The sequence below is a fragment of the Oncorhynchus keta genome, chromosome 9, assembly GCF_023373465.1.
Source record: "Oncorhynchus keta strain PuntledgeMale-10-30-2019 chromosome 9, Oket_V2, whole genome shotgun sequence".
In the NCBI taxonomy this organism is placed as follows: Eukaryota; Metazoa; Chordata; class Actinopteri; order Salmoniformes; family Salmonidae; genus Oncorhynchus; species Oncorhynchus keta.
The window spans coordinates 11,880,104-11,892,670 of NC_068429.1; the positions used below are offsets into that span (position 1 = coordinate 11,880,104).

Here is a 12,567-nt window from a genome sequence, read left to right on the forward strand (position 1 = left end):
GCGCCAAGTCTATGTCCAAGAGGCTACTAAATAGCTTCTAACCCAAGCCATAAAACTCCTGAACACCTAATCTAATGGTTACCCAGACTATTTGCATTGCCCCCCTTAATTTACACCGCTGCTACCCTCTGCTATCATCTATACATCGATCACTTTAATAACTCTACCTGAATATTACCTCAACTAACCGGTTCCCCAGCACATTGACTCTGTATTGGTACCCCCCTGTATATAGTCTCGCTATTGTTATTTTACTGCTGCTCTTTAATTACTTGTTACTTTTATTTATTATTCTTATTTGTATTGTTTTTAACTGCATTGTCGGTTAGGGGCTCATAAGTAAGAATTTCACTGTAAGGTGTATTGTATTCGGCGCATGTGACTAATACAATTTGATATGGCAGAGAGGTGTCGAGCCCCCGTCAGATACCACCAGAGGCGTGCTGGAGACTAGAGGTGGCTGTGGGTGTAAATAATGCCACCTCAGCGAGAACCAAAAGCTACCAAGTCATGAATCATTCCTCGCTGCAACTGTCAGCCAGATTCTGCATATGTCACAAATAAACACCTTCTAATCAGATACATTTACAATTTTGAAGGACAGGGTATAAGTACTATGAACTTATTAATAAGAACTCAAAACTTATAACGGATTTACGAGGAGGTACTTACTCTTTCTTTCTTTTTAACTTCGTGCCTTTGAGTTTGTTCTTGATGTTGGCTAAATCGACCCCCTCCTTGTACCACTTGAATTTGGGGGCTGGGTTCCCCGCTCCGAGCTCGCACTTCAAGAATGTCTTCATCCCCTCCACGACCTCCACACTCTTCATCTCCTTCAGCTTGGGCTCAGCTGCAACACAGAACCAGGTCAACAGTCACAACAGCAGTTAGTACAGCAGGTCGAAACAGGCTCACTTCCTGTCTGAGAGAGGCAGAATGGGTAGCACCGTTCTCCTTCAAAAAGTTTTTTTTAAACATGACAAAAAACAGGTTCACTTCACTAACGACACCATTGTATCAGTGGAAAAATGTAAGAAAGATTTTCAAAATAGCAAAAATATACACATTGATGGGCAGGCTACTGTTGGATTTCACTTGTTATTGTCATTGGAGGGGTGTAGTAACCTCCCTGGGTAGATGGGGGGGACCTATAAAAACCCATTGAAGCTCAAGAGCACCCCCAGAGGCAAACATTCTGTACAACCACTTTAATCCTCAAGCAAAAATTGGATTGCTGTACAAATGGTGATTACTGAAAATTAGGCCTAGTCAATGTGCAGTACGAGGCATCACTTGTTAGTAGGATATTTAGAAATCAATGTTTGGGCCTGTCAAGGAAGGAAGGCATTAGTCGATTGTCACAATCCACAAGGTATTCAACAACAGGAGCAGAAGACCACCACTCCATCATGAGGAGAGGGAACTAATCTGGAATAACCTGCCAACCCTCTGTTCTGTACGCCACCATTCACCAGCAGTATTCATTCATTAACGAAGCAGCAGAAAAATCCCAACAATGCTTACTCAAAGAAAACTATATGAAATGGGACACCAGAACTTGTATCTGAGTAATGGTTCATCAGTGCAGCTGTCGAAAAAAGTAATTACTAAGGAATTAGGCTAATGCAAGGACAGATGACTCGCCACCCAATGACTGGCAGTTTAGTGCCTCGACTGACTGAGAAAACATCCACTCATCTAGGAATTCATAATTCATCCTTTTTATTATTATTATTTTATACAGCATTGTTGAGAATGAACTTGCAAATAAGTATATCAGTGCTAGAGCTCTGCTACATGACCCTAGCTTATCATTATCATTATACATCGGATTAGGATCAGGTAGGGCTTGTTGTTTCAGCAATAACTACAGTTGAAGTCGGAAGTGTATTAACACTTAAGTCATTAAAACTCATTTTTCAATCACTCCACAAATTTCTTGTTAACAAACTATAGTTTGGCAAGTCGGTTAGGACATCTACTTTGTGCATGACACAAGTCATTTTTCCAACAATTGTCTACAGACAGATTATTTCACTGTATCACAATTCCAATGGGTCAGAAGTTGACATACGCTATGTTGACTGTGCCTTTAAACAGCTTGGAAAATTCCAGAAAATTAGGTCATGTCTTTATAAGCTTCTGATAGGCTAATTGACATTATTTGAGTCAGTTGGAGGTGTACCTGTGGATGTATTTCAAGGCCTACCTTCAAACTCAGTGCCTCTTTGCTTGACATCATGGGAACCCCCCCCCCAAAAAAAAATCAGCCAAGACCTCAGAAAAAAGACCTTCACAAGTCTGGTTCATCCTTGGGAGCAATTTCCAAACGCCTGAATGTACCACATTCATCTGTACAAACAATAAAATGCAAGGAAGGAGGTGCGTTCTGTCTCCTAGAGATTAACATACTTTGGTGCGGAAAGTGCAAATCAATCCCAGAACAACAGCAAAGGACATTGTGAAGATGCTGGAGGAAACAGGTACAAAGGTATCTATATCCAGAGTAAAAGGAGTCCTATATCGACATAACTTGAAAGGCCGCTCATCAAGGAAGAAGCCACTGCTCCAAAACCACCATAAAAAAGGCAACTGCACATGGGGACAAAGATCGTACTTTTTAGAGAAATGTCCTCTGGTCTGATGAAATAAAAATAGAACTGTTTGGCCATAATGATCATTGTTATGTTTGGAGGAAAAAGGGGGAGGCTTGCAAGCCGAAGAACACCATCCCAACCGTGAAGCACAGGAGTGGCAGCATCATGTTGTGGGGGTGCTTTGCTGCAGGGGGGACTGGTGCACTTCACAAAATAGATGGCATCATGAAAATTGTGTGGATATATTGAAGCAACAGGAAGTTAAAGCTTGGTCGCAAATGGGTCTTCCAAATGGACAATGACCCCAAGCATACTTCCAAAGTTGTGGAAAATTGGCTTAAGGACAACAAAGTCAAGGTATTGGAGTGGCCATCACAAAGCCCTGACCTCAATCCTATAGAAAATTTGTGGGCAGAACTGAAAAAGCGTGTGCGAGCCCTGTCAGGAGGAATGGGCCAAAATTCACCCAACTTACTGTGGGAAGCTTGTAGAAGGCTACCCAAAACATTTGACCCAAGTTAATCAATTTAAAGGCAATGCTACCAAATACTAATTGAGTGTATGTAAGCTTCTGACCCACTGGGAATGCGATAAAATACATTTCATTCTTAAAATAAAGTGGTGATCCTAACTGACCTAAGACAGGGGATTAACTTATTATTATTATTTTTTTTTATGAAACTGAGTTTAAATGTATTTGGCTAAGGTGTATGTAAACTTCCGACTTCAACTGTAGATCAGGGTATCACTAAATTGAACACTAACATTTTGAAGCTGAGCCATTTGCTCATGCTCTGCTGCGCAGTACAGTTATATCTGACTAAGATCAAAACATGGTGTCAGAAGTGAGTCAAACTCATCAACCTAGCCAGAAGTTAACATCTTACAAAAATATGTGCATTAATGTCAATTCATTATTAGAGAGCTAAAGTCTAAATCCAAATGCTTGACTGAATATTATCTCCATGGTTACAAACTCCAGGTGTTCTTTGAAGGAACAGATAATTGACACAGGTACGTTACGAGAGCTCTCTGGAGACGCTGGACCCAGACACGCTGCAATCTCTCTGGGCTGGGTTAAACCCCATTCATTTCTGGGCAGGTCTGTCATTATTACACAACTGTTGCTCAACCTCAACAGAGCTCACAGCACCTGAACCGGGCAAAGCTTAAAGGGAATCACACAAGGATTTCCCACCTAAATCAGTGGGGCACAAAAGGGAATGTGTGTGTTCATTCATGCCCTTTTGTTTGCAAAGGGAAACTCCCTTAGTCAGAGCAGCTATACTTTCACTTCCCTAATGATCATTTTCTGAGAGCAGGAGCCCAACCCAAACCGGAACTTTTCCTTTAAAAGAAAATATTTAATCTGATAAGAAATTAGACAGAATTCATTGAGTATTAGAGGAAAAGTAATTCTAGCCTTCGTGCAAAACAAGAAACATGAGCCCTTTTGTGTCAAGGTGTTGACACTAACTTTTTCAACATTCCCAATTGTTGAAAAGCTTAGATAAAAGCTCTGTTCTCACAGATAATCAAAAAATGTTTTTTTTTTTTATGACAGTGGACTTTAATATTCTCATGATGTTACGCCTGTGAAAATAGGCAGACATCTAAGGAGACACTGAGGAGGAAGAGGCTGACAAAAATACCTGGAATACAGCACATTACTGAAAGAAAATATGAGCTCAGACAAAACAATACCGTGCACGTAGTTGCATGTTTGAGTGCTTCTCGTTTCAGCCTAATCCTCTTAGTGGTGCTTCCTGTGACCAATAGAGGCAGTACTCTGAGTCATGACTGGACTAGGGAGAAGGGCCCGTAGGCTAACACTTTAGGCTACATTTCTATAACTGTTAGCGCACTGTTACATTCATTTCAGGAGAGCCGAATAATAAGCAACAGTCATAATACTAATAAAATGAACCATAAGAGCTCCCGAGTGGCGCAGCGGTCTATGGCACTGCATCTCAGTGCAAGAGGCGTATCACAACCGGCCGTGATCAGGTGGTGCACAATTGGCCCAGCGTCGTCCAGGTTAGAAGAGCGTTTGGCCGGGGTAGGCCGTCATTGTAAAAAATAATTTGTTCTTAACTGACTTGCCTCGTTAAATTATACCTTTTATTTATACCTGGTGCGAACATGCACCCTTTGTCCTGATCTTGTCCACACTGTGCGAACATGTTTAGACAGGTGTAGACAATTTAAAAGAAAGTGACACATTGTGATCTGATTTTGAGGTAGTTAGAACTAAACAGAACAAGACAATAATTTGTGTAAGGTGTGATATCCCTTGTTAACAGTTTCTATCCAACCAGTGAGGCCAGCAGGCTGGTCTTCTTTCATCGGTATATACTCTATGTAATTAATTAACTTTGTATTGTCAATTTGATGTCTACTGTATTTAATGACATTGCAACTACATTTCCCCATGGGGACAATAAAGTCAGTAAAGTAAAGCCAGGAACACATTTTGTCTGGATATAAAACAGACCTGCACAGTCAAATAATTTAAATGATCATTATACCAGCTTCAAATCATTGACTATTAGCATCATTGACTTATGGCATCATTAATTGTTACGCCAAAAATAAATAAATAATATTTTGAAAGAATCTGTCAAATAATTTGCATATAGCGAGGCATCGAGAGCATCCTGAATGGTTGCATCACTGACTGGTACGGCGACTGCTCGGCCTCCGACTGCAAGGCACTACAGAGGGTAGTGCATACGGCCCAGTACATCACTGGGGCTAAGCTGCCTGCCATCTAGGACCTCTACACCAGAGGAAGGCCCTAAAAATTGTCAAAGACCCCAGCCACCCCAGTCATAGACTGTTCTCTTTACTAAGGCATGGCAAGCTGTACCGGAGTGCCAAGTCTAGGACAAAAAGGCTTCTCAACAGTTTCTACCCCCAAGCCATAAGACTCCTGAACGGGTAGTCAAATGGCTACCTGGACTATTTGCATTGTGTGCCCCCCCCAACCAACCCCTCTTTTACACTGCTGCTACTCTCTGTTTATCATATATGCATAGTCACTTTAACTATACATTATTGTACATACTACCTCAATTGGCCTGACCAACCAGTGCTCCCGCACATTGGCTAACTGGGCTGTCTGCATTGTGTCCCGCCACCCACCACCTGCCAACCCCTCTTTACGCTACTGCTACTCTTTGTTCATCATATATGCATGGTCACTTTAACCATATCTACATGTACATACTACCTCAAATCAGCCCGACTAACCGGTGTCTGTATGTAGTCTCGCTACTTTTATAGCCTCTCTACTGTATTTAGCCTCGCTACTGTTATTTTTCACTGTCTTTTTACTGTTGTTTTATTTCTTTACTTACCTAATGTTCACCTAATACCATTTTGCACTATTGGTTAGAGCCTGTAAGTAAGCATTTCACTGTAAGGTTGTTGTATTCACCACTGTAACCTGTTGTATTTGGGACACGTGACAAATAAACTTTGATTTGACCAGCTAAACTGGTCACAATGCAGACAGTGGACAAATAAGAGATTTTATATGTTGTATACTAAAAGGCATGAGAGGCCTGATTTAAACATAACATTTGTAAGTAAACTGTCCAAATGTAAAAAATAAAAACGAAATACACAAGGTGGGAGTTTTTTTGTGTCTGTAAAATGTATTGTGCGAGAAATGTTATGTGGTCCTCCCACTACGACTCGTTGTCTGGAAAGCGAGCGGTTTATTGGGCTACAGGTTAAATAAATTGTGAACTTCACACGGTGGTGAATTAGAAAGCGTCTGCTAAATGGCATATATTATTATTATTATACCTAGTCAGTTGCACAAATGAAAAGTGTCTTCCTCATTTAACCAAGTTTCTGAATCAGAGAGGAGCGAGGGGCTGCCTTAAATCGACGTCCACATCATTGGCGCATGATGCCCGGGGAGCAGTTGTTGGGGGTTAACTGCCTTGCTCAAGGGCAGAATGACAGATTTTCCGACCTTGGCGGCTCACGGATTCAAAACAGCGACCTTTTGGTTGCTGGCCCAACACTCTTAACCACCAGGCAACCTGCATCTCCAAGGTGATCAGCATGATGCCCCTTTCTAATAAATATCGACTTCTTATTCTGGTGACATGATCATGATACTTGGCTGCCATTTTGTCCATAATAATGTCATCATGTAGGCTAACCCACACTATCTGCCAGCTGTTGGCTAGAACCCGACATGTGCCCAAGACCAGAGTGGGAACACTGGCAACATAACACACTATTCTGTTGTGAGAAAACCATCAATAGAGAAAATGGAATTTAATGCAAAATGTATTTTTATGTGCGCTACGTCATCATGCACAGTTATCAATTTGATGAAAACATTTCTGGTGGGGAATATTGTTGTTATGCAGATTTTTGAATATTCGCATGAAAGTCTATTGCCAATTACATGGAAACCTAGCTAGAATGAAAGATGTTTTTGTGGGAGGAAGATCCGATCATCTGTCCTGTAAAATACATGTCACGAGAACATCTACGTTCATATTTTTGTCAATGACACATTACAGCACTAAAATATCAGACACCAGCACCAAATTATCAGAAACCAGCACTAAGCCAAACAACATGGACAGAGTTCATTAAACAGCCATTTTCCATTCATATTTTGTCTGAAAATTAACCTTGTGGCTATAAAAGTGCATAGAGGGAGCACAACTGCAAGGGGGGATAACTTAATTTATGCCCATCTCTTTGTTTGCTCAGGGTTGGGACACCGCTAACTCCGGGCCAGCCTTTTCAGCTGTTTCCCCATGTCATGGAGGAGCTCCCTTTGGGGGAACTCCTCCGCGTTTTTCAAACCGCAAATTTACACGGATCAGTCAACATTCCAAGCCATGGTACCCCAGTAAGGGAGGAATTCCATGATCTAATACCGTGTCCCAGACAGGAGTTGAGCGGTCCAGACATCGCCAGGCTTCTTGTCCAGCAGACCCAAGACTATTGCGACTGGCCCAGTTACGTCAGAGTTTTCCCCCTCATTTGGTTTAGTTCTCTATCATTTAATTAAAAGATATGGCAGATGTTATGGTCTTCAAAGTAATTCTGGTAGAGAGGAGAGAGACCATACAGTAAGATGGTCCCAAACCCCACTGTCATAGTCAATCATTTCAAAGTATTTTTCTGTGCAAATATATATATATATATATTTTTTAAAATCAGACAATGCTGCATATTTACACCATTTTCAAACAGAAAAGTTTTGCTAGGGATGTGTTTGATATACCGCTGTCAGTAATTATGATGCATCACTGTTCAGTACAGGAATGAGGTGGCCATTGGACTGCTGAAGGCATCCCTGTATTTTATTGCAGTGCTGAACATATCAGCCAGAATTCTCTCTATGCTGTATTTGGGCAGGAACTTTTTTTAAAAGGTGTATTGAATTGAAACTATGCATTGTCAAAGGCCTCAAGCAAACAATGCTTTGCACTATGCCTCTCTATACCTGTACGTTCAGACTACTGTGCATGTTGATCACAGGACAATACGTTACTATACAGTTAGAACATGATTGATACACAACATTTCTCATGAAGCTGGTTGAGAGAATGCCAAGACTGTGCAATGCTGTCATCAAGGCAAAGGGTGGCTACTTTGAAGAATCTCAAATATAAAATATATTTTGATTTGTCTAACACTTTTTTGGTTAATACGTGATTCCATGTGTGTTATTTCATAGTTTTGATGTCTTCACTATTATTCTACAATGTAGAAAATAGTAAAAATAAAGAAAATTCCTTGAAGGAGTAGGTATGTCCAGACTTTTGACTGGTGCTGTATATCACAGTGGAATCTGCTTTGACAATGTGCAATATTCACTCTCATATTGGCAAAAAAAAAAAAAACACAGTTAGGTCATCTATCAATATGGACACAGATTTTAGTCTGGCGTTTCAAATCCAATGCACTCCATTCAGCATCATGTCGACAACAGATCTATGAATCTGTACAAATAAAACTATCAATAGAAGCGGATAAAAGCAGCATAGGGCTGTCTATAACTGAGCTTTGCAAAAACTGACCCAACACCTGTCAAATAGGACGTTCCCCCAAGACCCACAAAATTACTCCACATTTGCCAACAAATGGACACTGCCTCAAGCAGGAAACAAAACAATATGGATCAAAGCTGCGTAAGATTATGTGTCAAAGCCAAGATATTTCTACTCCTTTTGTTAGCCATGAAAGTTCACCATATTAAACAATGATCTGACCTAGATATTGCAATTCTGAGAAATTGAACTCCCACGGCTGACAGTTAAAGAAAGCCATGGATAGATACCACTTCTTTGCATCACTGATATGCATTTTTACTTGGAACTACAGTTTATCAGGTATATGAGGAATTTTAAAATAGGTTGCACCGGTCAAATCACAGGTCTGTGATATAAAGGAGTCTTGATGGGCGCCTACTTAACCATTACAGTTTTCAATACCCACATTGCAATGCCCCAAAAAATATCTTTAACTTGATTAAAATCAATGCAATTAAATAATTAAGAAGTTTTGCTAAAGTTTCACTAAATTGTGTCACGTGAGCCAAGAAGACAAAACTGGTTATGAAAGGAACAACAATTGTATCCAACTAAACTTACTCTAGTTTAGTCAAGGAAAATAATTTATATATTCGAATAATGTACAAATGTGTTTCCATTGGACGTAATAGAATTGCTCAAATGTGAGTCATGAACTGAAAGTTCGTAGGCTCGTGGCCTTGAGTTACCGTCAGTCACTCAAACACCTGCAACACTCACCTCGACTACCGACTTCAGAAACACCGGCTTGGAATAGATAACGTTACATAATTAGCCATAACTTCACGTTGGCCTACATTTGCTAATAAATTATTTCGTATTAAGAAATCAAAAGTAATGACAACTTACCTGGTGGAGAGTTGTCCGTTGGTTTCTCCTTTTTATCTTTCTTATTACCTGTACCCTTTTTATTTCCACCTCTCTCCCTTTCTTTCCCTTGTTTCTGGTCAGACATGTCTTATTCTGTGTAGTAAATCAATTCCTTGAATAAAACTAACGCCGAAGTATTTTCCAAAGTGTCGTCTGCCTGCAGCTCTCCTGCGAGTGTTACTCCAGTCAACTCTGGAATGGTTCGTATGCAAGAAAGTTTACATCTACATCTTGGTAACTTGGATGGGAGGAGCGTACACAGCCTACACGCTAAGAAGTAACGCCTTATGATTTACAATGCGCGAGTAAAAAATCATTTCGGGAAGGAATTAATCTATTTTCCACTCCTACAATTGGTTACATAGTCTGAAGTACACCTGCCATGTGCCAGATGTAAAGCATAACTTGTCATGTTGTTTCCTTTTCAAACATTTGCTTTGTAAGTAGGTCTACCTCTGACAATTAAAACATGTTGGCCATCTGTATATGTTAGCAGAAGGCTATAATATTCTAAATGGATGATTGTGCAATATTGTTCAATTTTCTGACCAATAGCCTAACCTAAGAGCAAACTACAATTATCCATTTCATTGGATATATGACAACCACTGACACTAGCATTATGGCTTATCACACCTCACACAGTGTACATTATACAGACCACACTAGACACTAAACCTTCTGATCACATGGTTCGCTGAACCACCTGCCCTACATTTCACCTCCCTTTGACCCACTACAACCCTAGCAGCTGATAGACGTGAAGTAACCACTTCAAGTTAACAGACCAGACATTGAACTCTGATTGTCTACTCTACAGAACTCAAAACCACTTTAGCCCACTGAGCTGAAGCTAACAAATCATTAGGTCCCAGATAAAGTTGGGCTAGTCATTATACCAGCGTACTGTAGTTCTATATATTGTTAAAAGTGTTTATCCCAACATCAGTAAGTAGAAAGGCCAGACAGTTAGACAATATCATGCCAGTTGCCATAACTTCAGTTTCCTGATCTTTTACCACAGGTTAAGGAATATATATAGTTGGATATCATTATGTGGGTTTTGGGTGGTCTACAGTGCTACCACTTTGGTCACATATGCCCCTAAATATTTTGCTGTGCTACCTGGAATTTTAATTTGGAAGCATCAGTGCCCCTAGAAGGAAAGGGAGAGATTCTTCAGGAGATGAGTTTCAAAATTTACTAGGATTCATATTGGTCCAATGTAGCTACATCTACATTTTAAAAATCTGTTTTCTTGTGCTTTTTAACCCTATATTTTGTCATTGCTGGCAATTCTCATCATTAAAGCCCCAAATGTTAGGCATTGTGCTCCTAAGTTTCTTTATGTTCTCCTACTTTTTTCAACTTAGGAGCACATGTGCTCCATGTAAAAACCATTATGTATTTTCCCACATTTGCGTCACATTTCCTATCGGGTCATAGGACGACGGTGGCTTTGACACCACATACTACCGATTCAGAAATGTTCCATCAGTCTTAGTCAGTAGCGTCCTCCTGCTTGGGGTTGCTGGAGCGTACTCAACCACATGTCTGTACAGAGAAAAACCCTACAGATCACACTTACATTATGATTGTGGCACTATCCTTAACACACTGCCATAGCTTGTATCAGTCCATATTCAATATGAATTGCTATCTTGAGATGGAACAGGATGAATATTGGCCAAATACAGTGCCTTCAGAAAGTATTCATACCCCTTGACTTATTCCACATTTTGCTATCTTACAGTCTGAATTAAAAATGTTTTTATGTCTCACCCATCTACACACAATACCCTATAATGACAAAGTGAAAACATGTTTTTAGAAATGTTTGCACATTTTATTGAAAATGAAATACAGAAATATCTTATTTATATAAGTATTAACACCCCTGGGTCAATACATGTTAGGATCACCTTTGGTAGCGATTACAGCTGTGAGTCTTTCTGGGTAAGTCTCTAAGAGCTTTCCACACCTGGATTGTACAATATTTGCACATTATTATTTGTTTAAATTATTCAAGCTCTGTCAAGTTGGTTGCTGAACATTTCTAGACAGCCATTTTCAAGTCTTGCCATAGATTTTCAAGACGATTTAAGTCAAAACTGTAATTAGGCCACTCAGAAACATTCAATGTCGTCTTGGTAACCAACTCCAGTGTATATTTGGCCTTGTGTTTTGGGTTATTGTCCTGCTGAAAGGTGAATTTTTTCTCCCAGTACCTGTTGGAAAGCAGACAGAATCAGGTTTTCCTCTAGAATTTTGCCTGTCCTTAGCTTTATTCCGTTTCTTTTTATCTTAAAAATCGCTTTAGTCCTTGCCGATGACAAGCATACCCGTAACATGATGCAGCCACCACCATGCTTCAAAATATGGAGAGTGGTACTCAGTGATGTGTTGTGTTGGATTTGCCCAAAATATAATGCTTTGCATTCATGACACAAAGTTAATTGTTCATTTTCATTTTACTTTAGTGCCTTATGCATGTTTTGGAATATTTTTCACTCTGTCATTTAGGTTAGTATTCTGCAGTAACTCCAATGTTATTGATCCATCCTCAGTTTTCTCCTATCACAGCTATTAAACTCTGTAATTGTTTTAGTCACCATTGGCCATTGGCAGTTTCCTTCCTCTCCGGAAACTGAGTTAGGAACGACACATGTATCTTTGTAGTGACTGGGTGTATTGATAAATCATCCAAAGTGTAATTAATAACTTCAACATGCTCAAATGGATATTCAATGTCTGCTTTTTTATTTTTACCCATCTACCAATAGGTGCCCTTCTTTGCGAGGCATGGGAAAACCTCCCTGGTCTTTGTGGTTGAATCTGTGTTTGAAATTCACTGCTCAACCTTACAGATAACTGTATGTGTGGGGTACACATATGAGGTAGTCATTCAAAAATCATGTTAAACACTATTAATGCACACAGAGTCCATGAAACTTATTGTGTGACTTTTTTTTTACTCCTGGACTTATTTAAGATTGCCATAACAAAGGTGTTGAATACTTATTGAC

At 39.9% G+C, this 12,567-nt stretch overlaps 1 protein-coding gene across 8 annotated transcripts in view; it reads right to left on the minus strand.

The window, feature by feature from the left end:
• nrg1 (neuregulin 1) overlaps positions 1-12,567 on the minus strand; it is a 207,455-nt gene that overhangs the window by 73,589 nt on the left and 121,299 nt on the right. For 7 of the 8 annotated variants that reach the window (XM_052525207.1, XM_052525206.1, XM_052525203.1 and 4 more), the window contains exon 2: positions 673-850. In XM_052525207.1, coding sequence (XP_052381167.1) covers positions 673-830 — 158 coding nt within the window. In that variant the 5' untranslated portion in view covers positions 831-850. Of the gene's footprint in view, positions 1-672; positions 851-9,520; positions 9,797-12,567 lie in introns of those variants that run through there. The other variant, XM_035757765.2, reaches the window with a different exon arrangement.